The 26,194-nt window shown below is 38.4% G+C and overlaps 1 protein-coding gene across 1 annotated transcript in view; it reads left to right on the forward strand.

The window, feature by feature from the left end:
* Positions 1-711: 711 nt before the first annotated feature.
* Positions 712-26,194, forward strand: part of si:dkey-28b4.8 (sarcoplasmic/endoplasmic reticulum calcium ATPase 2) — a 48,065-nt gene continuing 22,582 nt past the window's right edge. The window contains exons 1-9 of the mRNA XM_041785000.1: positions 712-1,078; positions 5,979-6,098; positions 6,356-6,373; positions 9,757-9,839; positions 9,955-10,059; positions 15,343-15,481; positions 21,061-21,227; positions 25,303-25,458; positions 25,557-25,698. Of these exons, the coding sequence (XP_041640934.1) occupies positions 5,981-6,098; positions 6,356-6,373; positions 9,757-9,839; positions 9,955-10,059; positions 15,343-15,481; positions 21,061-21,227; positions 25,303-25,458; positions 25,557-25,698 (928 nt within the window). The 5' untranslated portion in view covers positions 712-1,078; positions 5,979-5,980. The remainder of the gene's footprint in view (positions 1,079-5,978; positions 6,099-6,355; positions 6,374-9,756; positions 9,840-9,954; positions 10,060-15,342; positions 15,482-21,060; positions 21,228-25,302; positions 25,459-25,556; positions 25,699-26,194) is intronic.

Below are 26,194 nucleotides of genomic sequence, written 5' to 3' on the forward strand. Positions count from 1 at the left end.
ACACGTAGCGAAGCCAAAGATTTGCCTCACCGCATGTCCACCTCGGCGGGGAGGGAGCAATCAGAGAATGCTGTGGTCAGGGGCACATGGGGACGGGTCCAGGAATTTTTCAAAGGATTCTTCACTATTGGGAGGTAGGGCTAATAGCGGAGGTCTGCGCTCTCCGAGTGCTTTTCTAGTTCAATAAGAGATTCTGTGTTTTTTTTTTCATTGTTTAGTGAAAAAAAGACCTGTGGGTCTCCTTTTCCTCTTCCCTGCTCTTTGTTTGGATGACAGTGCCACAAATGTATGGTTTGTTTCGTTTGATAAAGGGCAGTGTGAATGCAAACCAAGGTTAAAATACTTTTGGACTTTTCATTAGTTTCTACTTTTATTTCATTGTCACTTTCTGTGTTTGATTTCAGTCTAGTTTTTATTCATTTTGACTGCTGGTTTAGTTTAGTTTTTATTTTGCAAAAATGCTTTGTTTTAGTGTAGTTTTCATTATTTTTAGTGTTCGTTTTTTACAAATAGATGTCGGACCGAGTGAGCATATTACATTGTTAAAAACATATTCACACAGGCTACTCTTCACTTATTTTATTTATTTAAAGATATCAGATTTTCATTCTATCGCAAGAGAATGGTTTTACTTTGAAAGTACAAACCGGAAATTGTATTGTTGAAGTGTCCGGCTTGTTGGATTTTGGATGCTGAAGGCTGTAGGCAGAATATTACTGACCTATAGACTGTCCGTTAAGGGTTTATTATATTCTACTGCCTGTGTAAATTAGCCTTGAGCCACATTGAATGAATATTTGCCTTAAATAAGCCTTATTGTTTTTTCACCTGACATTTTTACGTCGCTGGAATCAGAAACTGCCTCCATGAAAATATCGTCCTGATGGTTTTTCTCACTCATGAGCTGCTGTCACTGGATGTCTAAGCTAGGATAGGATTTTGTAAAAACTATTTTTAACGTATTTCTGAGCCTTTGTGATCGTCGCTGCTGAGAAATAAATCCATGGTGCTGTGATATAACCTCTTATTTAACTGTAGGGATAGTGGACAGGCGTGGGACAACGCACGAACAGCTCTGGTAAGCAACCTGTTCATCTCCGAGGATTAACCGTTAGCTTTAAGCTAGCCGCTCACCTACACATGCATTAATGTAGTTCACGAGCTAGCTACCGGTGTAAGGGTTTTAGGAGTGACCGTGTTAACCGGAGACTAGTAGCAGAGTGGTTGTCGTTGTTCAGTCAGACGGAAAGTGTCCTAACGTATGCCTCTGTGTGTAGTGTTTGATTTTACCGTCAGAAGTACACATTTCTGTAATGAGAAACTAATGGGACACTTAACGTTGTGACTACGACAACCACAGTCGTATTTAGGATGAAAGTCACCGGTTAACACGGACAGTCCTTATACCGTTACACCCGCTAGCATCTAGCTGGATGGAGGACTCTCTGTTGTTGTTGTGGCAGTTTTACCTCCCATCATTAGGAAATATGCCTGATAAGGAAATTCACATTAGTGACATCACCCATCAGTCGTGAGAAGCGTTTCTGTCCGTATTTGAGCGGAGGACTGGAAAAACGTTAAACATCTCCATATTTTTAACACCACACCGTAACTGCAGAACCATTCTGATAAACGTTAAAAACAGAAAAAATAGCAATGGCAGTGTTTCTGTGTTCAGTTGTTGCTCATGTTTTGCACAGTTCAGATACTGGGTAGGATTTTGTCCGAGTTTAGGTTTTTATTGAGTGTCTAGGACAGGGATGTCAAACTCAAGGCCCGGGGGCCAAATCCGGCCCGTGGTACATTTACACCCGGCCTGCCAGATATTCATATTTTTATTTTAACTGGCCCACCAGTATGAAGTCTGCAGATTTCCTCCAGGATAACAATGTAATCTTAACCATACCACTGAAAATATCTGTTTTAAGTCATAAAAACAAGAAAGAGGGAAGAGTTAGAATGATTTGGTAAAAAGTCAGGAATGTGGGGAAAGAAACTTGTATTTTTTTCATTTTGTATTTTGTAATTTGCGTCTCACAGTAATGACTTTAAGTTATGGTTTTGACTTTCATCTCATATTTTGAACATTAAGATTCACCATTTTAAATTTTTTAGTCATATTTTGACGTTTTAAACTCGTGAATAAGAATTTTATTTTACATTTTGACATTTTCAGCTTCTGACTTTGAATTTTAATCCCAAATATTAACCTTTTCAATTCAAAATCGTACATTTTTAATCTCATATTTGGACCTTTATAACTCAGTCTTTTGAATTTTATCCCATATTTTCACATTTTAAACTTATGATTTAGATTTTTTTTTCATATTTTGACCTTTTCAACTCCTGATTATAACTTTTAATCCCAAATATTGACCTTTTAGATTTAAATTGGGGTTTTTTTTTTATCTCATCTTTTGACCTTTTCAACTCATAATTTTGTGTTTTGTCTCATATTTTGACAATTTAAAGTCATGATTTTTAAAATTGTATTAATTTTTGGACCTTTTAAAATAATTCTTTTTATTTTATCTCATATTTTGACATTTAAAACTCGTGATTTTATCATTTTACAGCATATTTTGACATTTAAAACTCTTAATTGTGAGTTTTAGCTCATCTTTTGACCTTTAAACCCATAATTTTGTATTTTGTCTCATATTTTGACATTTAAAAGTCATGATTTTTAAAATTTTATTCTTCTTGTTACCTTTTAAAGTATTGTTTTTTATTTTATCTCAAATACTGACCTTTGAACTCATGTTTTTTTATTTTATCTCATTTTGACATTGAAACACGTGATTTTATCATTTTATATCATACTTTGACATTTAAAACTCATAATTGTGAATTTTATCTCATATTTTGACCTTTAAAACTCATGAATTTGAATTTTATTTAGTTCTTTAACTCTTAAAATCCTGATTTTAACTTTAGACTTTCTTATCTCATGTTTTGTCTTACGTTTTGTTTTCCCCTATAATCCTTTAGCAGTGAAGATGAGGTTGACAGTTCATGGAAAATTCGGACCCAGTTAGGCGCTCAGGTTAGACCCAGACTCAGCCCCTGCTGTGATTGAGTCTGACATCCCTGGTCTAGGACAATGGTGCTTACCTGATTTAGCCTCACCTGCTTAATGAGAGATGGAGCTCAACAGAGCCTGCCCACTTTTTCAGTGACTTTGATTCTAGGTGAAAATTCACCATTGGAGTTTCCCATAGGCAGTTCACAAAATCATTATCACAGCTCTTTGAATGATGAACCAAGCTAACCAACTACCTGACTATCATAATTATTGAACATTTTATTTGGTACAAAAGTGGTATTTGAAGTGGAGATAAAGGCAAGTTAATCAGATGATCGCAGTAGTAAATTAATAAATTTGTTTAACTTCTCATGAAAACTAGTGCTGAACAGTTTTGATTAGAGCTGGGCAATTGATCCAAAATTAGATTAAATTGCATTATGGCCTTTGCAGAAGGTGCGATATTTCTTTAACCTGACATTTGTGTCAAGTAGCAGTTTAAAACTGTTTTCCATAGCAGAGATGTTATGTGTTACAGATCATGCAGTCATCCACAGGCAATTTTTTAGAATAGTTTACAAAAATCCCACTTTTTTGTACTTTTTCTTATAACATATGAAAATGAAAATGAAATGAAAACTCCCTTCAATACATCATTTCCTATCGCATTTGCAATACGGGTCAAAATCATCACAATTAGATGTTTTTCAAAATTGTTCAGCTCTAGTTTTATCTAATATTGTGTTGGTTATTATATAGAATGACTTATTGCTTGTGTTTGCTGGAAGAAAAACATAATATAAGGAACTTAAGAAGTAATTGCATATCAAACTGCAATTGCAATGCTGGGGGAAAAAAAGTCGCAATTAGATTATCTTCCTAAATTGTTCAGCCTAATTTTCATAAAGAACTTCCAACTGTTATTATTTTGACTCATATTGCAGATGTAATGTGAATTGCTGTATTGAAGAGAATAATCATTGTTGATGTCATTTCGGTTTAAATACAAAAAAAAACCATTTACAAAATAAAGAAATGTACGTGTTTTTGCAAAAGGATGCTTCAGTGGTTGCATGATTTGTAGAGCATAAAATCTGTGCGGCAAAAGAGTTTCACACATTTCAAGTCAACGAAATATTGCAACTTCTGCAATTTGAATATTTGAGCAGGATGTTTTGCAAATCAATCTTAATGTAGATTAATTGCCCAGCCCTAGTAGCTACCGAGGAGTTGAATTTTAACACGTGATCTTTCCTTATTGTGAAAAAAAAAATGAGAATATAGATCTCCTACTAGGTTGTTCAGATTTAGTCACAACTTTATAATGAAATGAAATGCATCAACTATTGTTGGATGTGATGTGTAATTATTCTCTCTGTGTGCCACTGTGTAACCAACAGAGGTGGAATTTCCACCCTGGGTAGAAGACGTGCACATATTTCATTAAGAGAACAAAGGAACTCTATATCCCACAATCCAGTGGGAATCATGTCATTCCTTGTTAACAATTGTTTTTAAAGCTTTTAAACCACAGCTGTAGTTTTTTCTACACTTGTCTTTATTGTTGTGCCAAGACTGGAGTAAATCCCATGACCAGGACATTGAGGACTGTAGCCTCTGTCCACTATCCACTGAGGCAAACCAGCACCCATTTCCTCTTCCTTTTTTGATGCAGTGCAGGGTCATGTTTGTTTGTCAACGTCAGCTCACACCCTGTGGGTAGTAAATAATCTCCCTTGGGTCTGTCTGTCTCTGTGGGTCCCAGTTTGTGTGGTTGCTTGGTTATTGAGTTCATTTCATTCCCCAGTTGAATTATCTTTATAGCAGGAGCCATGAAAAACATGAAAGAGGCGTCTTTGAAATGCAGAAACCCTTTAAAACTGTCCCTAGACTTATTTTTATTCTAGATGACTTCAGGTCCATTGTTTAACTTTACCCAAGTAATATATAATAAATATCATGATGACTAATTTTGAATGTAAAAACACACATTCCAAGTTTAAAATTAAGGACAGTATGAATGTTAAAATAACAGTTTAGCCAATTTAGTGGCTCAGAGTTTGTCTAACAGGTGACTTCTCCTGAGCAGCAAAGTTTGATTCAGGATACCAGGATTAGGCAGTGTCCAGTTTTTAATACCATTAAACCTTTTCCAAATATTCCTGCACTGTGTGCTGATAAAATGATTTAAAGTTACAATATAAAAGAAGCAGGTCAGACCAAGCACTTGTCGGTCTTCTGTTGAGAAGTGTGCGGCTTGTTTCATTTAATCCCTTTAGAAAAAGCTGCTTTTACTGAGTGTGAAAACACAATAAGGACACCTAGCATTTTTTTACAAGGTTGCTTTAAGTGATTTGTAGTTATAGTGTTGCTCACAAACTTCACTGGTGCTCTGAGTCACATTAGAGTGGATGATCAAATGAAGCTTTGTTTCTTTTTTAACCTTTTCCTGTTTGCCCGCTGGAGTTCTGAAACATGCCCCTCTCTCTTTCTGTGCATTTTTAGGAAAATAACCAAGCAATATCAAAAAAGTAAGGTAAATAGTATCAGCCCTGTGTTTTTACAACCAGTGCATTTACACCTACATTGTTAACAGAAGTTCTGTCATCACTTTTATAACATCTTCAAACACAGACTGTGATGCTGCTGCTGGAAACAGACATAAGACATTATGATAAACATGCACATGATGGTCATTAAAGGGACACCATGTTTGTATTTTAATACCTTGGAATATGGTATTACCACCTGACCTTATTGAACAGAACAGGTCAAGACTGTTTACTGATATCTGTCTATGCCTTATTATTTTCTTAGTGCAGATGTTTGTTAAACTGAGTCAGTGGTGAAAAATGATTGTACATTTTGTACTGTATAGTTTTCGGTGGCTGAGTTGTAGCTGCGGTATTTCTGGTGCTGATGTTGCTCTGTCTTCTCTCGCCCCCCTTCATAGTGATGGATAATGCTCATACTAAGACGGTGGAGGAGGTTTTGGGCTTCTTCACAGTGAACGAGTCTACAGGTCTGAGCTGTGAGCAACTGAAGAAGAACAAGGAGAGATGGGGACCAAATGGTATGAATGCAAATGAGTACTTTTCTGATCTGCATGTCATTTAATCTCTTCAAATACAGCAAACTAAAGGCAGAAGCTATGACAGTAGATCTTGGTGCAGTAAAACTAAAGGTTAAAAACTTTTGATCAGCCTTGCATTGTTGAAATTTTCCTGTATGATATATGTAATATTTTCTTAGTGAAGAGTAATGCTCTATATTTATGTTGTGAAAGCCCAGTTTGTAATGATCTTTTTCTATAATTTTCTTTCCTCACAGAGTTGCCAGCTGAAGAAGGTAAGTTATCGCTCTTTTAATTTTTCATACTTCATTATTTTCTTTTATTCTGTTTGTTTTCTGTCTGCCTCCTCATTATATTAATGCAGTTTGTTCTGTCTTTAGCTCTAAATCTTCATTTAATTGAACCCCATTTTTCTAAAATACAAATTGAGTTAGAGAATGAGGTTAGTATAATTTACGGTGGGTTGATTTTTATTTTAAAATGAGAAATTCAAGGTCAAGAAACTAGATGTTTCCCATTCATAAACAGGGGTTATGAAAAATGAAAACAAACTTTTTTTTTCTTTTCCGACTCTCATTTTTGCTTTTCTGTTTCTCAATTTTCATTTTAATGTTTATGAAAACCAAAATGCAGATCCCTGAGGCTGCAACATTCTTTTTTTTGTTAAAAAAAAAAAAATTAAAGTTAAGATCAACGTTAACATTTTTAAAAGAATGATTTTTTTCATACAAATGCTGATTTCCCATACTTAGGACTACTTGTGTTTGGACAACTGTCCGTATTTTTTCATATTACAATAAAAATCACAGATATAAGAATTATCCCAATGATATGATGCATCCAACTAACCTGGTATGGATTATTTTATCCACAATATCATGCTTTAATCATCCGCTGAACCGAACTCTACCTGCAAACAACCTTAACGCCGTGTGGAGGCTCTTCAGTGAGCATGGAGCTTCGTAGCGCTCTCCAAGGTGCTGAACCTGCTGCAGAGAGCAGACAGGAGGCTGTGCAGGGCTCTCCTTTTCCTCCTGACTAATTACACAGATAGATTGTTCTAAATGGTATTCTTAAGCACAACTATCCAACAGGTGCCCCCTGTCAACCAATTACTGTCTGTAAAACACATTACAGGTCACCATGTTCCTCAGGGCTACACCTAAGCATACTTTAAATCAGTGGCACTTTATATCCAGGGATCTGCTTTAAAGACAGACCTGTGATCCTGCCCCTCTGCCATATTTTAAAAATTAAATGACATTGGCGTGTTGCTTCCTCAGTGTGTGGTTTTGCATTGCATAATTTTGTTCTGGGCACAAATAAGGACATGTAAAACAAAGTTTAGCTCTCTATTCAACAATCATGGTTCTTGGTTTTCTGTTATGTGTGGGTTTAATCTGGTCAGCCATATTCTGTTGTCTCCACAAATGACATATGTTTTTACCTCCACCAAGGAGGTTATGTGATCGGCAGGGTTTTGTTTGTTTGTTTGTTTGTTTGTTTGTTTGTTAGCAACATAACTCAAAAAGTTGTGGACGGATTTTGATGAAATTTTCAGGAAATGCCAGAAATGGCATAAGGAAGAGCTGATTAGATTTTGGGAGTGATCTGGATCACCATCTGGATCCAGGAATTTTTTGAAGTATTCTTTACTACTGGGAGATAGGGCTAATGGCAGAGGTCTGTGCTCTCCCAGTGCTTTTCTAGTTAGCTTCTGTAGTTCATCTGCTAACTTCTTTTTCTTTAAATTTGGTTAAAGTTGACAGATAAGAGTTTATCAGGACCTGCTACTGATGGAATTGTTTGAAATGGCCAGTATTTACCAGCACAAGTTCATGCAGGACACAGTGGTCGTATACCCAGCAGTGATCAGTAGGGCTGGGTATTGCTAAGAACCTCACGATTCAATTCGATTTCGATCTTTTATGGTTGCGATTCGATTCGATATCGATTCAGTATTGATTTAAATGCTTTGATGTTGATTCTGTAAGAAGTAGAAATACACAAATGACCTGTTGACAATTTTTAATAATTATTTTCATGCCCATGTGAACATATGTGGTAGGTCACCTCACATTTTTGAGCAATAAAACATCTGAAAAAAATGTTTGCACAATAATAACTTATTGGGCATAAGGAGTACAAAAGTAAAAAACATGCCAGTTCTGTATAAACACTGAAAAAGTAAAGTGCATGTAAACTTTAATAATATTTCTTTCCTCTTGGAAATTGTGATAAACCTCACATAACATGGTTATGGTTGGTTGTTGTTTGGTCAACAGCGGCCTCCGTCCATACATCGCAAATAACACACACAGCGACCCCCACTGCCCAGGAGGTGAATCAATTCAGAGGATTTGCTGAATCGATATTGGATTGAGGGGGGAAATATTGCGATGCATCGATTAATCAATGTTTTTACCCAGCCCTAGTGATCAGCTGACAACCAGCTGATCCTAATTATCGTCTCCCAGCTACCACAGCCAATCACACTTCTTTCTCTCAACACAGCTGTGTATCTAAATATGGTGTCCTTCTCACTAATCCCTGCTTGCATTAATACTGATGTGTAACCTCCTCCACCCTAGCCTCCTCTTTTATTGCATAAGGCTTGTTGCACCCTCAGATTCAGATTCATGCTACTATGGAGCTAATGTTATTGTATTCAATACACATTGTCATAGATTTGTCCATCCATATGGGTGTTTTCAGCTACGCTCTCCTTGAAAGTCAAAGCATGCTGCTTGACAAACCCAAGGAGCAACTTTAGAGCAGAGCCTTCTCTGCCAAGTAAAACTGTATGTCCATTTTTGCAATAAAATTGTAAAATGTATGACAAGAGTGTTTCTGGCTGAAATCTAGGTCCTAAATAATTTACTTATTTAATGGGCAGTATAGAACAACACTGCTAAAAAATAATACTGCTAAAAAATGAAAGGCACACCATTTTGAATCCAGCCCTAAATAGATGGTTAAAATGGTTTTCACAGACAGTTTTTATATTATTTTGGTCTCCAAAAATTATATAATACAAGCTCCAGTTAAAGGATTTATTTTGCAACAAGGGAAATTTTGAGCAAATATGATCTTCCTCAGACTCATAATGTATAAAGAGCCACCATCTTTAATATATATTGACAAACATGTCATAACATTTTGATTTTCCGCATAAAACTTGGCGAAATTATTTCAGTGTGATGCATCGACAGATCTCTACTTCCCACACCTTCTTAGATTACTGTTAGGTGGAAAAATGCCCCCCCTCCTTCTGTGTAGCATTTCTTAACTCAGCAGCATTACAAGGGTTAGCGTCGATCTAGCAGTGCAAAAAAAGTAAAGTTATTCTCATGGAGATTACAGCTGTTTGCGTACCCAGATGTCTTTTTCTATGTCGATTTTCAGTTCAAACTATGTGTGACAAAGGCTGCCTTGCCTCTTATATAATATTTTGCTTATGCAATACTTGGGGTGTTTATACTTAATGCTTATGGGATAAAGATAGCCCTTTGTGGATCATTTGCACACACAAATTTAATGCATGCTGCCATGCAGGACAGCTTCAACGGTTTTTTTTTTTTTTCTCCATAATCATCTCATGTAGATTCACACTGACTGTTTGTTTGTTTCTCCCTTTGGTTTCCTGTGGCCCCTGCAGGAAAGTCTCTCTGGGAGCTGGTCCTGGAACAGTTTGAGGACCTGCTGGTCCGAATCCTGCTGCTCGCTGCGTGCATTTCATTTGTAAGAAAAGAAAAGCAAACGTTAACACATTAGATATTAAACATACTTGCACATAGGCATATACGTGTGTACACCTGATTCATAATATGAGCTTCTCTTATTTTCTGTCTTATAGACCCTGGCGTGGTTCGAAGAAGGAGAGGGGACAATCACAGCCTTTGTTGAACCCTTCGTTATTCTCCTCATCCTCATCGCTAATGCTATTGTTGGAGTATGGCAGGTAAACAGTGTGTGTGTTGAGGCACTCTTAGTAAATGTGGTGTTTTAATGTCCATGAATGAAATACAATGCAGCGTAATTTTTACGTTTCCCAGCTTTCTGTTCCATATGGAATCATGGATGGATGTGTGCAGAATTTTTCTGGCCATTTTTGATGGGTTTTTTTTCTTATACACAGGCCTTGTGAAACAGATGTGGCTTTTTTACATTTCTGTAATTTTTGATACTATCAACCATTAAAATAATCAAGATTATTTAGCAGTTAGAATATTTTAGGTGGCCTCGGGTCAATGCTCTTAGATCTTGTATCTACACTGCCAGGCCAAAAAAAAAAGTCACCACCAAAAGAAGGTCACACACTCTAATATTTCGTTGGACCGCCTTTAGCTTTGATTGCAGCACGCATTCGCTGTGGCATTGTTTTGATAAGCTTCTGCAGTGTCTCAAAATGTATTTCCATCCAGTGTTGCATTAATTTTTCACCAAGATCTTGTATTGATGATGGGAGAGTCTGACCACTGCACAAAGCCTTCTCCAGCACATCCCAAAGATTCTCAGTGGGGTTAAGGTCTGGACTCTGTGGTGGCCAATCCATGTGTGAAAATGATGTCTCATGCTCCCTGAACCACTCTTTCACAATTTAAGCCCGATGAATCCTGGCGTTGTCATCTTGGAATATGCCCGTGACATTAGGGAGGAAAAAATCCATTGATGGAATAACCTGGTCATTCAGTATATTCAGGTAGTCAGCTGACCTCATTCTTTGGGCACATAATGTTGCTGAACCTAGACCTGACCAACTGCAGCAACCCCAGATCATAGCACTGCCCCCACAGGCTTGTACAGTAGGCACTAGGCATGATGGGTACATCACTTCATCTGCCTCTCACCCTGATGCGCCCATCACTCTGGAACAGGGTCAATCTGGACTCATCAGACCACATGACCTTCTTCCATTCCTCCAGAGTCCAATCTTTATGCTCCTTAGCAAACTGAAGACTTTTTTTCCGGTTAACCGTACTGATTAGTGGTTTTGACCCTTCTTAAACAGACTAACATCTTTTCCACGGCCACAGGATATGTCTTTCAACATGGTTGTTTAAGAAATGAGAAGTTACTCATTGCATCAGCTGGGCTTAAATAACTTGTTGCCAGCTGAAAGATAATTGCCCATGCAGTGATTATCCAGTCGGAGGCTCATACCTATTTGTTTAGTTAAATCCAGGTGGCGACTTTTTTTTTTTTGGCCAGGCAGTTTATATTTTACATTTAACTATATCTTAAGGATGTGGATGAAACCTAAATTCTTCATGACCAACTCTGTTTCTCTCTGTGTGTGCATTTCATGGTCCATACTAAATTTGGATCTATGCTGTATGTCTACGTTACCCTAATCCCAATGCATATAGCAAACCTGAACCTCATCAGAAAGTTAATGCATCATTTATGTGGCAGCTTTGGGTTATCACCACTTTAAAAAAGCACCATAAATAAAAACATGTTACTCCCCCTCTACCATCACAGGGAACCCTTGTTAAAATGTACCAAAAGTGCAGACTCTTTTCTTGGCCGTGGCTTTTTCATCTTGCTAGCACCATGTTTTCCAGTGTGATTAGATTTGTTCCAATTCCGATACATATAGAAATATAAATATAGAAATACGTCGGATAATGCCTAAACTGCAGGTATTAGTATTAGTTATATTTTGCTTCATTTAGCCATGCTAAATGTTAATGTACTTAACGATAATCAATTCATCTTTGCTGCCAGAAAATACTGCATGTACAAACTAAAGTTTGTAGAGCAGCAAAGAACAGAAGGACCAACTGCAGCAGCAAAGTTCAGAGGCTTTGTGATGATTATTCTCTGTATGTGTTTGTTAAAAAACCTTCCGGACCCGCACTATCATACACAACAAGATGTGTCAAAGTTAAAGAACTTTTGAACCACAAATGGACAAATGGTATCCACTTATTTGTTTTTCCTTTTGATGCTAGCTGTTGTGCCCCATTGACACAGTCCATGCCTGTGAATCCCTACAGCAGTATTTCTGGCGAGTCTGGAACTTGGTTGACTTTTCAGGACTTTAAAGATAAAATTCACATAAGTAAACTTAAAATTAAATGTCTTTATTTCAATCAGGAGAGACTAAGGCTGAATCCCAATTCTCCCAAAAATCCTCAATCTTAACCCTCAGTCTCAAAATGTGCATTCCCGCAAAGTGCGAGGGCTGTCCCAATTCTCCTGAGAGTTGAGTTGAGGGGCGAGTTCGAGGGCTTTTTCCCCCTCGATTATGAAATGTTCCTGGGGCTCCTTTGGTATTGAGGGTTATCACTCAAAGAAAGATGGCAGCGAATGCAGGGCAGAAATCAAGCTACAAATGTGTTTCTTTGTTAATAGAGATCTAAAAATTACAAAACCACTCCAATATCTTAGTTTAATGTTGTTTTCTGTATTATTTTTAACATTTACTTTTATTTGTACGATTGTAAGCCGGTAACTGTGCCGTCTCCTTCTTCTTCCTCTGAATCTACAGACTACGCAGTTTTGGCACATTACTGCCCTCTACAGTCTGAAATCGTAACTGCTATTAAGGGGTGTCCCATTTCTAAGTCACAAGATGGCCCTCACACTTGGTTTTAAGAAATGACAAGAAATGTCATTAGAAATGGTTAGAAATGTTTGGCAATATTTGGAATTGTGAAATTTCTTTGGCACACAGACTCCATCGTTATGTCTTTATGGACTTGAGGGGGTAGTGAGGCGGACAGCAGGATAGGATACCCCCCAATGGAGTCTAGACACTAGTGGTGGTGATGGAAGGAGTTAAATAAGATGAATAAGGGCCTCCTGAGGAGTAGATTTCAGAGGTGCTTGACCCAGATGCTGATGAGATGATTGGAAGTAGCACTGAAGGGATGCAGGATGCATGGAGGAGCTTGACTTGGACATGTAATGGAGGTGGCTGGGGAGGAGGAGGGTTGCAGCGATCGCACTGAAATAACAGACTGACTGTGAAGGAAAGAGAACAGATTTTAAATATGACAGCTGCAGGATGCAACCAACGGCAGGCTGTTCTGTTGTCACATCATGCTATCTGAATAGAGCATAATGGCAAGAAAGAAGGAAAGGGCAAGTGATCTGCCTCCCTGTGTTATTGCTATTTTGATATATATAGCAGTAAAGCTCACAGTAACTTGCAGGGTAAACAACTTTAAGGGTCAGAGAGAGTCTGTACATTATGATTCTATTTGTCGCGCCATGTTCTGAGCCAAATGTAGGCCTAAATAATTTGCCAGTCTTTCACAGCACAGTCGGTCCAGAAAGCTTGCATTGGTATCACATTGGTACTTGGTATCAACCAATACCTAACGCTCTGCTATTAGGAGGGAAAAAATGTATTGGGACATCTTTGTCCTTTTTATTTTATTTTATTTTAGGCTTTTCTATGCCTTTGTTTATAGAGGAGAACATTAGATAGAATCAGAGAAAGGCAAAGGAGCCACAGGCATGTCCTAACGAGGCCATCTGCATCCCCATGTCATGCATTTCAGTAAACTGATCAAGCTTTTCCTTAATAGTCGCTGAAATCAAACCACAGGTGTGTGATCCATGGGAGTTTTTTGCCTGTGTGCAGTAACACAGTACTGTAACGTCACAGCTCCTGGTGTCTGCAGCGATGTTTATTGCCATAGAACCAGCCAGAGCACCTTTATAATTTGTTAATGTGCTGACAAACTGTACAGTTGTTGTGACTGTTTTGTAGCCTCTAAAGCATTGCTGGAAATTTCCCCAGTATTTGATAAAATGAATTGTGGTTTGTCTCGGTTCATCCTGATACATCTTGTTTTGAGTCATTTCTTCTGCCTTTTTTGTTTGTGGTCAAACCACTGCCCGTGAGCTGTGTATAAATTGCTTGCAATCATGGAGGTTATCAGCGCAACAGGCGTGAAATGTGTCTGAACTGCTTAGCTTTTGTATTTAGCTTCCTCCTGACCTGCACAGGGCTACCAGAGAACTCATGGCAGTGACACAGCATATGCTTTAGCCTGCTGTAAACACATTATTGCATAGGACTGAGCTGTATAAGTGGGCCTGAAGATACCCAATCTAGCTATTTGAGTCAGGATTGGACCAGTCTGATATCAGGATCAGATTGGTGCATCCACATTCATGATTCCTCCAGAGATCACTGTCCAGCTAAGACCCAGTCTGTCTTTTTACAGTTGTTTCTGTCTTCACATGAAGACACCCCTTGGAATGATACTTCAATTAATACTTTAAATCAGAGGTGTCAGACTCGACCACAGCAGGGGCCGAAACCTGAATTTAAGTCTAACCTGAGGGCCCAACAGGGTAAACATTTAACCATAAACTGTAAACCTTATTTTCACAGGTAATAATTCATGAAGGGGAGAAAAACTGATGATAAGTGATTTTGAGATTTAAAATGATAAGTTTAAAGGCTCAAAATCTGAGATAAAAAGTCAAAATATTAGTAAAAAGGTCAGAACATAAAATCAAGAGTCAAAATAATGTTTTTTGAAGGCAACTATATGAGATAGAAAGTAAAAATCATGAGTTTAAAGGTCAAAATATGAGATTGATCACAAAATCATGAGATTATAAGGTCGAAATATGGGATTACAAATCAAAATTAGGAGTTGAAAAGCTCACAATATGAGATAAAAAAAAAACTTTTGAGTTTAAAAGGCTGAGACATAACTTAAAATTTGAGATTGTGAATCTAAAAGGTCAAAATATGAGATGGATTTCTAAACTGTGAGTTTAAAAAGTCAAAATGGGATTAAAAGTCAAAGTAAGGACTTTAAAAGGGCAAAATATGGGATTGAATTTGAAATCATGATCTTGAAATTTCAAAATATGATTTGAAATTTAAAATTGGGATCTGAAAGTTAACAATATGACATAAAAAGTCAAAATGCTAAGTTTAAGTTAGAATTTTCAGATCCAAATTGAAAATATTAAATGAAAACAAATTAATTTATCTCCCTCATTCCTTACTTTCTATCTCATTATTTTTACTGTTTTTTTCAAATTTTTATGACTTAACAAAGGATATTTTAAATTTTCAAGGTTAAATTCTCATTTCTATACTGGAGAAAATCTGCAGACCTCAGACCTGCAGGCCAGTTCTAATTGAAATATGATGTGATCCTGCGGGCCGGGTAAAACTGCACCACGGCCGGATTTGGCCCCCGGGCCTTGAGTTTGACACCCCTGCTTTAAATAAACTTAAATAAATGTGTCCCTGTGTCTTTAGGAGCGTAATGCTGAGAATGCCATCGAGGCTCTGAAGGAGTACGAGCCAGAGATGGGCAAGGTTTACCGACAGGACAAGAAGAGCGTCCAGAGAGTGAGAGCCCGGGACATCGTCCCTGGAGACATTGTGGAGGTCGCTGGTAAGTCGTTCACCATCATTCTCATCATACATGCAGTGGAAGTTAATTATGACTCTATTCAGAGGCAAATAGACCAGAAAGCAGGGAAGGATTTAGGGCAGAGCTTCCTTTTAAATTTTTATTCTTATTTTTGATTGTTTTTGTGTTTGTATGCATTCATTGAAGAAGGCAGGACAGTGGGTAGAGTAGGGAGCAGAGAGTGGGGGATGACTTGCAGAAAAGGAGCTGAGGGTGGACTGTCTGCTCTGAAGACTTAAGCCTTTATACATCAGGCATGCAGGTGTACTGCTCGGTCAACCAGGGTGAACATGAACCCTAACATCAACCGTCACATTAAGACTTAAGAGGCATTGTGCAGGGGAAACAGGCTGCACACAGCTGTAATCTGAGAGATGACTCATGTATAATCTGAGCCATGGCTCGTGATGCACAAGCGGCTCAAACAGATTTGGAAACAAGAGATTATAGTGAATCTGATGTCATTGTAGAAAATTTGATTTTCAGCCAGCTGCTGGATGATTCTTGGATTCCTCTACTTTTTATGTACAACATGACTCTCTAAAAGTAACACACAAATTTCTCTATGATGTTATTATTTGATTGTAACATGAAGCATCTTTAATTCATTTTGCTTTCTTGAGCTTTTTCTCGTCTATTCTATTATCACCAAGAATGAGTCGTCTTTGAGATGATCTTTCTGATTGACACCTTTCTTGATCTTTGGTTTTCAAATAAATTAATGATTGAATAATCCAAAATCATTACGTGTGCTTTGAAATCACAAAGAAAAAGACTCAATAAAGAGTTGAAGACATCATTACAGGAAGTTTTACCTTCTTCCCCAGAGAATCCAAGAGGAAATGGCACTTTTTTGAAGCGTAAACATGTTGGTTTTATGATAAATAAGGACAAATGCTTCACAAGAAAGGTTAACATTCTTTCCACAAGAGAAGCTTACTGCTCATCGACTGTTTATAAATGTTTATAAAAGCGTGTGAGTCAGGGGAAATCAGAGGGAAGAGAGGCTGCATCGACTTATTAGCTCTCTTGATTTATTTCATCTTTACCACAAAAGGCAGGAAAGACATTTATTGTGAAATGCATCAGAGCACTTTGATGAAATTATTTTGAGGGGGAGGCTAAACTCTGCCACACTGCCACCTGTAGGATTTTAGATACTCTACAAAACTAAGCAGGATGACGGCCCGCTAAGCAAGCTGCAGTGACAAAACACACATCTTATCATTAATGGATCAGTTGTTCTCACTGTATGATCTGTTTCTGCACTGATTGGCTGAACTCCCTCACATATTATGATTGATATTGATCTATGATCCGCTAATCTCATTTATTCTTGACTGGTATCAGCTGCAACAACAGTGATGGGGCATGCCTACTTTTTGTATTAAAGGGGACATACTGTATGCACAAATCATTTTTTCAGGCTTTTCTAACAAAAATATGTACCCCTGGCCTGTCCACAATCCCCTCAAGTACCAGACAAATCTATTCCCTCCCCTCTTTTCTTTCTCCGTCTTTTAGAATATGTGTACTGAAACAAGCCGTACTCAGATTTCCCCTCATGATGTCATGTGGGTAGTTAGCCCCGCCCCCAGGCTCAGTTGACCCTGCGCGCTTGGAAGATAGTCCCGCCCTCCTCTTCTGATCCTCCTCTCAGCTAGGAGAGGAGAGCCACATCTATTAAGCCACATCCATTTCCTGAGGGGGGCGGAGTCAGACAGAACAGTGACATTTAAAGCCACAGAAACAGCTCATTCTGAGCAGGGCTGAAACAGAGGGGTTTTTTAGATGCACAAAAATCCTTTACTGGACTGTTTTTCAACAACAGACTTCACAGGTATGTTTTGGGGACCTATGAGACCAATATAAACGTGTCTTAATGAGGTAAAATATGTCCCCTTTAATGATGGATTCTGTTTTTTATAGAACAGAGTGGTGGTTTCCTTTAAAAGGATCACGTGAACACGCGTGGATTTCTTTGCTCCATAAAGTTGGTCCAGAGTGACTAAAAGCTAGAAATACATGTGTTTCAGTCAAGAAGCCTCCAGCTAAGATTCTGCTGTTCTCTGATCAATGTCACCAAGTTCCCATGCTCTGAAAGTCCAATATTATTACAACCAGGTCACACTCACACAAAGACACACACACTCCTAACCCTGTTTCCTCCCTCTGAGCGGCCTGAAATAGCAGCAGCTATCTGGGGGATGCAGCGGTTTTCATACTGGGTCAAGCTTCTGCTTGGCTGTTACCATATCTGACCGTGTTCATACAAGCCCGCTGCACTGATTTTATCTGTGAAAGTGAGTGACCTCGTAGCATAATCGCTCAGACAGAGAAAGTTCACATGAATCATTTCAGCTGTTAAATGTTTGTAAAGCCAGCAGACCGACAGGATGGAGTTTAATCTGAATAACTGCTCACAGATGTTGGGGAAAAAACTGGAGACAAATGCAGAGAGATGATAAACCCAATGATACAGACTGTACTTAATTTCTTTCTGCTTTTTGATTCTTCTCATTGCTTCTAAATCAGTTGGCAGCCTGGGGCCACATGCTTCCCTTCTCCTCACTCCGTAGGTTTTTTTGTAGATGACGTCAAGCAGCAGTAGAGAACTCTAGATGGGGGCAAGAAATGGTTTCTACATACACTACCAGAAAGGTCATGTTTAGAGCTGTTCATAACTACGCCAATCGTTCAAAGTGCAAAAATTAAAACATTCTCAGTTCTTAAACTTCTCTGTGTAGCTACAGTATAGCCATAAACCAGAAACAAGAAAACATGTTTTATGCTTTATTTGCTAAATATTTTGATGTGAATCAAATTTGTAAGCATATGACAGTTTCTGATTGTCAACTTTTTTTTTCTGGGGGAAAAATGTGATCATTAACCCAAAGCCTCAAGAGTTGACATTGTAGGAGAGCTTGTCTTTGAAATAAGGCACATTAGCTGGCAGAATTAGCTGGTAGAGGTAGTTAGCAGTTGTTGGCTGATGTTTTACTTCTTTAAACTTTGGTTGGTAGCGAATGATGTGAGCTCAGGCTCTTCAATCCTTCTTGAAGTTCTTCTTTTTCATATAGCAGATTTAGGCTTGCCACACAGTAGACAATTTTAAGTTTGACTTCAGGCCAGATTGGCCATCATTTGCCTAATCGAGTTAAGGTTCATCGCAAACAAATATTTTTCCAAACCAGCGCTCCTACAGATCCTTGAAAAGTCGTGAATAGTCATGAATTGCAGATTTGAAATTTAAGGCAATAAAAAGTCAGATTTTACCAATGAGAGGTCATAGATAATCATCTTTCTCCACATTTTTTAAGATTATCCTTTGGGCGTGTAGCACCACATTATGTAATAACACCGCGTTATGTAATAATGTAATACATTTTCAATTCATTATGTAATAACGCTGCATTTTGTAAGCCACTAAGCGGTTAGGGTTAGGGCAAGGTAGTAGGGTATACCCTGGAGCCCACCGTAAGTCCTAGGGTTTAGTCTAGAGCCCTGAAGGGGGGTTAAGTTTAGGCATAAGTCACTAAGCGGTTAGAGTTAGGGAAAGGTAGTTGGGTAGGGCACACCTTGGAGCCCACACGAAGTCCTATGGTTAGGGTTATTACATAATGTGGTGCTACAGGGCATGTTTAGGCTTTATTCAGACACCTGAAGAGAGACAGGAAATATGGGCAGAGGGAGTGGGGGGAAGACATGCAACGCAGACAGCACAGAGACTGGGAATATATCCCATGACCAGTGTATTGAGGACTACAGCCTCTGTAAATGGGTGCCTGTTCTACCCACTGAGCTAAACTGGCACTCCTTCCTCCACAAATTGTTGCAGAAATATTCTCCATAATTCAGGAAATTCAGTGTTGGATGTTCTAAATTTCCCCAGACCCCTTCCTGATTTTATCTGTGATTAAATAAACTCTGTGAAACACTACTCCAGTTCTCTAACATCCAGGTTCCCCTGTAAAAGGATCAGTGCAGCCCACCCTTATTTTTACAGGTCGTCCCTGACAAAAAGAGCTGTTCTCCTCTTTAATAAGTCAACTGTTTAGAATCAGTTCAGCACACATGTAAACACTTGCTATGATAAATATCTACATACTGTTAAAATAGAGGCATTAAAAGTGCTATAAATCATCAAATTTGAGGGGTTAATAAGCAAATAAATCATTTATTCTATGTTGTTTGACATTTCTTAAACAACTGAGAGAAGTCTGCCTTGGTCCGGTGTACCCCGAAATCTCATGCCATTCTTTTTTGACGGTTTACAGTGCAAAAAGTGTTTTCAATTTTTTTCAGTTCAGGTCTTTAAAATGTCTTAAAAGTCTTCAAAGTCTTTAAAAGTATAAAGGAACCCTGCTTACACTCCTCAAGTGTGTGGCATCCACACAATAATTTTATTAATTCCTTATTAAAATATCAATAAACTGCAGACATGGCTCCAAATCTGAATAGGTACTCACATAATGAGAGGTTAACATCGTGCTTTAAAAACATACACAGAACAATATTTGTTTTGTTTTATGAATACAAGTATGATTCCTTAGGCCAGCAGTTGGCACCTATACCCAATACTGGGGTCAGTATCTGTGCATCCCGAGTCATGGACCGCTCAGCTTTTGTTGATACTAGTAAAGGAGCACTGAGGAAAAACGACTGGGAACCTCAGTCAAGGAGAAATGCATCCATCTGAAAGGCAAACTCCTGCACATTGTCTAAATTACACATTAACAGTGACATCTTTTGGTACATAAATGTTGCTGATGTTTGTGTCCAATATTTGCACATTATTTTTGGTAGTTAAACTCAAGAAATCATTTTATAATGGTTGTTTGGGACTCTGATGTTGTTTGTTTTTACGAGCATCATATTAGTTTAATAATAAAATATCATGTTTTATCTGTTTTTCTATGTTTCATCTTGCTTTCAGAACCGTTTGAGATCACTGCTTGAAATGCACTCCAGTAAAATACTTTCCATGAGGCCTCCTTGTGTGCCTCTCACTGCGTTTCCATAGCGATAGCACTTAGAGTCGAGGGCAGAGATGAAGCAGCAGACGTGCACATAAAGATTTCTGCCAAGAGCTAAACAAAGATGCCACAGTGTAATTTCAGCTATGTCTAAACAAACACCACTGAGACGTGATGTGTTTAAATACAGAAGTGTTCCTGAAGTCTCTGCAGGATTACAGACACAGGGAGAGAGAGAGAGACTGCACAGCTGGAGTGCAAAACATGTTGGAGAAGATTAAAACTAGTTTATTCATATCTGTTGAGGGTATTGGTATTTGTACCAGAGCAACTTTAACTTTGGTTTTTTCATCATATTTGAAAAGAAGGATAAACCCATGCAAAAATATTTAACTCATTAAGTCTTAAATTTATTCTTGCCCAGTCGTGATTTTTGGTCATCTTGTGTGTCTGCTGCTGGTCTGATGGCTCAGAACTCACACTGTTGCTTTAAAGCTGCATATTGTCTCTTGGCACCCTCACATCAGATATGAAAATACACCTTGTGAATAAACCAAGATGTATTTTTGTCTTCCCTCCTCTCAGTGGGTGATAAGGTCCCAGCAGACATCAGGCTGACATCCATCCGCTCCACCACGCTGAGGGTGGACCAGTCCATTCTGACAGGAGAGTCTGTGTCGGTGCTCAAACACACGGATCCTGTACCCGATCCCAGAGCCGTCAACCAGGACAAGAAGAACATGCTCTTTTCTGTGAGTCTCAAAAATCAACACTATTAATAAATGCAACCTTTTCCTGAAGAGCAGGATGAACAGGATGATTAAATTCTAAGTAATCAGTTGTAAATGATCAACTGTCTGTGTAAGTTCTTTGTAGATGACACAACAGTGAAAATCATCTGTTGGTGGGCAAGTAAGGATTTCTGCAAAGAGAAACACTTCCAAAAAGGCCACATTTATAACTTTTTACAACTATGCCAAGCATTCAAGGTGCAAAAACATCTCAACATTCTTAATTCTTAAGCTTCTTTTCGTCCATAAAGAAGTGAAATAACGAGGTAAAAAATTAAAGAAGTTTGAAAAATTCATGTAGAAACAGCACCAGGCAGGGATTAAAAAAGCTTCCATCTAAAGCCTGGATGAGCAGTGTCACACAACACTCATTATGGTCCATTTCTACAAAGCAATCCAGGTTGGTTCAGCACAGTTAGCTTAGCGTATTCAACTCTGATCTTGCCTGTGTTTCCTCAGCTGATGTCCGTCTCACCCACCCTCAGCCTCTCTCATTGTGATGGGACATCTGTTCTTCTTTTTTTCAGAAATCCAGTTCATTTGGCTCAGCTCAGTAGAGCTGGTTGTTTAGGCTCCCAAACAGCTCTTCATTTGGTGCCAGTTTGGCTTTATAAATGTGGATTAAATAATGACAGGATGAAGGAAAGGAAACTGGCACATTAGAGCCGTTTCATAGCATGGGTTCTTTCGTGAACAGCACATCATAACTCTGTGCTCACCCCAGAAAGTTTATTCGGTTTCTAGTGCATCGCAGCTTCAATTAAAGCATTTTTTATGTGTTAAAAGGGCTCAGTTAGCCTCTTAGCTCAGTACAAGACTCCTCAAGCCTCTTGTACCCCTTCATCTGGCTAGACAATGCTAAATACTAAGAGGTCTGGAGGTAAAAAACTGTGGAAATCTTTTTTGTAAAGTGTCAGAATCGTACTCTGTGCATGTAGAAATTCAGAGCTGTAGTACTAACTTTCCCCCGTTCACTTTCATTCCTGATGGCTGTCCCCCACTTCCTGACCCCTGGCTTGAGGAAACTTGCCACTTAAATTAGGGCCTGTGTCCACAGCCGCTGTTTTTTTGTGTTGGCATCGCTCATTTTCAATACAAAACCAATGTAGTCCAGTTTTTTGGCACTCTATGTCCTGAGTGCAAAAAAGTCTTTGGCATTAGCTGTTTTTGATGCTATTCTCTTAGTTGAGAAACGTTAAACTATTAAGTATTTGGTGCTCGCCAATGTCAGTTCCCCCTAAATGGCCAATCAAAATCAAGAAGGGGCGGGATTTCTGATACCAGCTTTGTCAACATCAAGAGTGGGGGAGACACTGATACAACTTACCTTTTCAAGCTTAAAGTTTTCCAGTCTACAGCTGCTAAAAAAATTAGTCACAAATCAATAAACATATGAATAGAGATCACACAAACACATATCATTACATCCTGAAACAGCAGCGATTCCATTTAAAATTTCCACGTGTGTATAAAAACCTCCTGGCAGCATTGATGTACTGGCATATTGCATGACTCCTCGGCACATCTTACATTACCTGTTATTCAGAGATTTAATGAACATGGGCACAAATAAATGTTTTTATCAGTTCAGTCTGGCGTGAGAGACCCTAAATCTTCGGAGTGTCGAAGAGTTAGGGTTCCTCAGACCAGACTGAACCGATAAAAATGACTACTACAGAGGAAAACAGGAGTCAGCAGTCATATTTTTACAACAAACAATGTTGGTAAGAGGTGCTTTTAACACTGAGGTCAGTGGAGCAGCCAGTGCAATAAAACAGCGGCTGTGGACATATGGTGCTTTACGCTGGTGAAAATATCTCCAGTATGATAAATGTCTTCTTTACCAATTTATTCTTCAATCTGCTGAATTGTTGAAAACACATGCACTGTAAAATTAGTACTCTGGGAGAGAGAAACGGGGGCAATCTGACATCTAAAAATTAAGATACATGAAATTACAAACAAACTAACAGATGCTGCAAATAACAAGAATGCGTGTTAGATTACAGCATGTCTGTGATGTATATGAATCCAGACTAGGACTGGAGTATTGGTGACTCGGCTGCTGGAGCATGTACAAACAAGACATTTTAGATAGGCACTGTCTCATGTCTGATGGTTGAGGTGTGCGTTTTATATTATCTGTCAGACTCCAAAGGCTGCTGAGTCAGCAGGAGGTCCACGGTCAGAGAGCAGACATTGATGTTTTATTCAGCAGCATCACTCAGACACACAGCACACCTGCAGGATGCGGTTTACTGAGCACTGCTGGATCAAGATAAAGTCCATGCACACATTGATTTGGAAGATGCAGCTTTTACAGAAATATTCATGCAGAGTCTTTATTTTACTTTGCTTGTTATGTCTTCATACTGGAGGTAGCAAGGGCTGATGGCTACATAGTGCTGTGTTGTCCGTTGTTCTGTGCTATTTTAATATCTCAAGGAAACTATGAGGCATTTCCTTCAAACTGTACTCACATGAAGACTTTGACGTGACATCCAGTGTTTTCACAATAAAAATAAACACGTCAGGTCTGTCACAGCCACTCTGACAAGAAACAGACTCTTACATCTACAAGAATTTCTCTGGCTTTGAAAACTGTTCAGCGGCTCAGTGCCTCCACCTTACATGTCTGTAAGACATGGCAGGCATTGTTTTTTATTTATTTGTAAAGCCTTAATAGACAAAATGCCATCATATGTCCTTGCCAAATCAGTCTCATAATGAATACTCAACAACAGGGATGTCAAACTCAAGGCCCGGGGGCCAAATCTGGCCCGTGGTACAGTTATACCCAGCCCACCAGATCATATCATATTTTTATTATAACTGGCCCACTGATCTGCAGATTTTCTCTAGTTTAAACATGTAAAAATAGACCTTGATGATTTAAACATCCATGTTCTGTCATAAAAATAAGAAAAAGTTAAAATAATGAGATAAAAAGTCAGGAATGTGGGAAATAGATTTCTGTTTTCATTTCTTATTCTTGATTTTGCATCTCACAGTTATCAGGAAAAGTTATGGTTTTGACGTTAGATTTCATATTTTGATCTTTTCAATTGACATTTTTTGCCTTTTTTGATCCTCTATTTTAAATTTTTGCGTAATATTTTGATGTTTTAACTCACAATTTTGTTTCTTTTTCTCACCTTTTGATCTTTTTAGCTCCTTACTTTGACTTTTATCTCACAATTTGGTCTTTTGTATCCTAAATTTTAAATTGTAAATATTATTTTGACCTGTGAAACTCAAAATTAGTTTTTTTTCCTCAGGCTTTGACATTTTTAACCATTGATTTTGAAATGTATCTCATGTTTTGACCCTTAAAAGTCATGATTTAAACTTTTTTTCTTTCCTTTTAAAAACATTGTTTTGACTTCAAATGCCTTTTGAACTAATAAGTTTGAATTCTTACATCAGATTTTGAGCCTTTAAACTTACCATTTTTATTTTTTCAAATCTCAAAATCCTTTATTATCAGTGCTTAGGTCCCCCCCCCCCCCATAATTCATTGCATGGTAAAAATGAGGTTGACAGTTAATAGTTAAATGTTGGCTTTGTTCGGCCCTCAGATTGGACCCAAATTCAGAATCTGGCTCCTGCTGTGATTAAGTTTGACATCCCTGCTCAACACAGTCTAGTAATCTGCTGATGCTTGAAGTTCCACAAAGCTTTGTCCTGAAGAACTGCTTTTAGCTTCTGTGTTAGGTTCACATGTAACACTTGATAACAAACATTTAAACTGCAAACACCTCTTCCTATTGGTCGGTTAAAAACTATGATAATGAACTTTTCTGGTTTTAAATGCAACTGTTTGAACTATGCTGGTGTAATTTTGTAATTGTTCTGATTAATGCATATTTGTTTGCGTTCTCTTGACATCACTGAAATGAGAGCATAGCCTCAATGATTCTCTGAGGTAGTGAGAGAACTAAAATGATAAATATACGGAAAGATGGAAGCAGTCTTTTTAATTAAAGGAGATTTTCAGTGTGAATGTCAGGCCATGTGTCTCATGTCCTTTGTCTAGGGTACCAACATAGCTGCGGGGCGAGCCATCGGAGTCGTCGTGGCAACAGGAGTGCAGACAGAGATCGGAAAGATCCGGGATGAGATGGCATCGACGGACCCTGAAAGAACCCCGCTACAGCAAAAACTGGACCAGTTTGGACAGCAGCTGTCGAAGGTCAGGAGCTGCTTATGTTTAACTCGTGATACTTGATTAAATCTTTGTATCTGGTTTACTCGTGTGCATCCTCACACTTGTTGTGTTGTGGCTTGCAGGTGATCAGTGTGATCTGTGTGGCTGTTTGGGCGATCAACGTGGGACACTTCAACGACCCTGTGCATGGAGGCAGCTGGCTCAGAGGAGCCGTTTATTACTTCAAGATCGCCGTCGCCCTGGCTGTAGCTGCAATACCAGAAGGTACAACGCCATATCAGCTGGTGTTGCAAATTAGCATTCACTACACTATGATACCTACATGGGATGGCTTTTCCCAGTTGTCTGTGTACACTGCATCTGAAAAAATATCATTATCATCCAGGTAGACTTACTAAGCTTAAACTGAGTGTGAAATGATGGTTTATGCTCCTGTAGGAGACTCATTACTAGCCTTATATGAAGGGAAACATTGTGTATTTGCAATCTGGAGGAGAAAAACTATACAACACACAATCCTGGAGTGTCACAATGACTTCTCTAATTGATGGAGCCCACTGATAGCTGTAAACTTCAGCTGACAGCTGCTAGAAATGCTAGTTCTTTTTTTACCGCAGAAGATTTGAATTTCCAATGGGAAAATTACTTTTGAACCCAGAGAAAATCTAGTTGACCTGTTTGAGCCCTCTTGTGACCTTGAATGTGGTCATAATGTTGATGTTTCAAACCATTTTCAAGCACGTAGATGAAGCTCAAGGCA

Source organism: Cheilinus undulatus, linkage group 4 (genome assembly GCF_018320785.1).
Source record: "Cheilinus undulatus linkage group 4, ASM1832078v1, whole genome shotgun sequence".
In the NCBI taxonomy this organism is placed as follows: domain Eukaryota; kingdom Metazoa; phylum Chordata; class Actinopteri; order Labriformes; family Labridae; genus Cheilinus; species Cheilinus undulatus.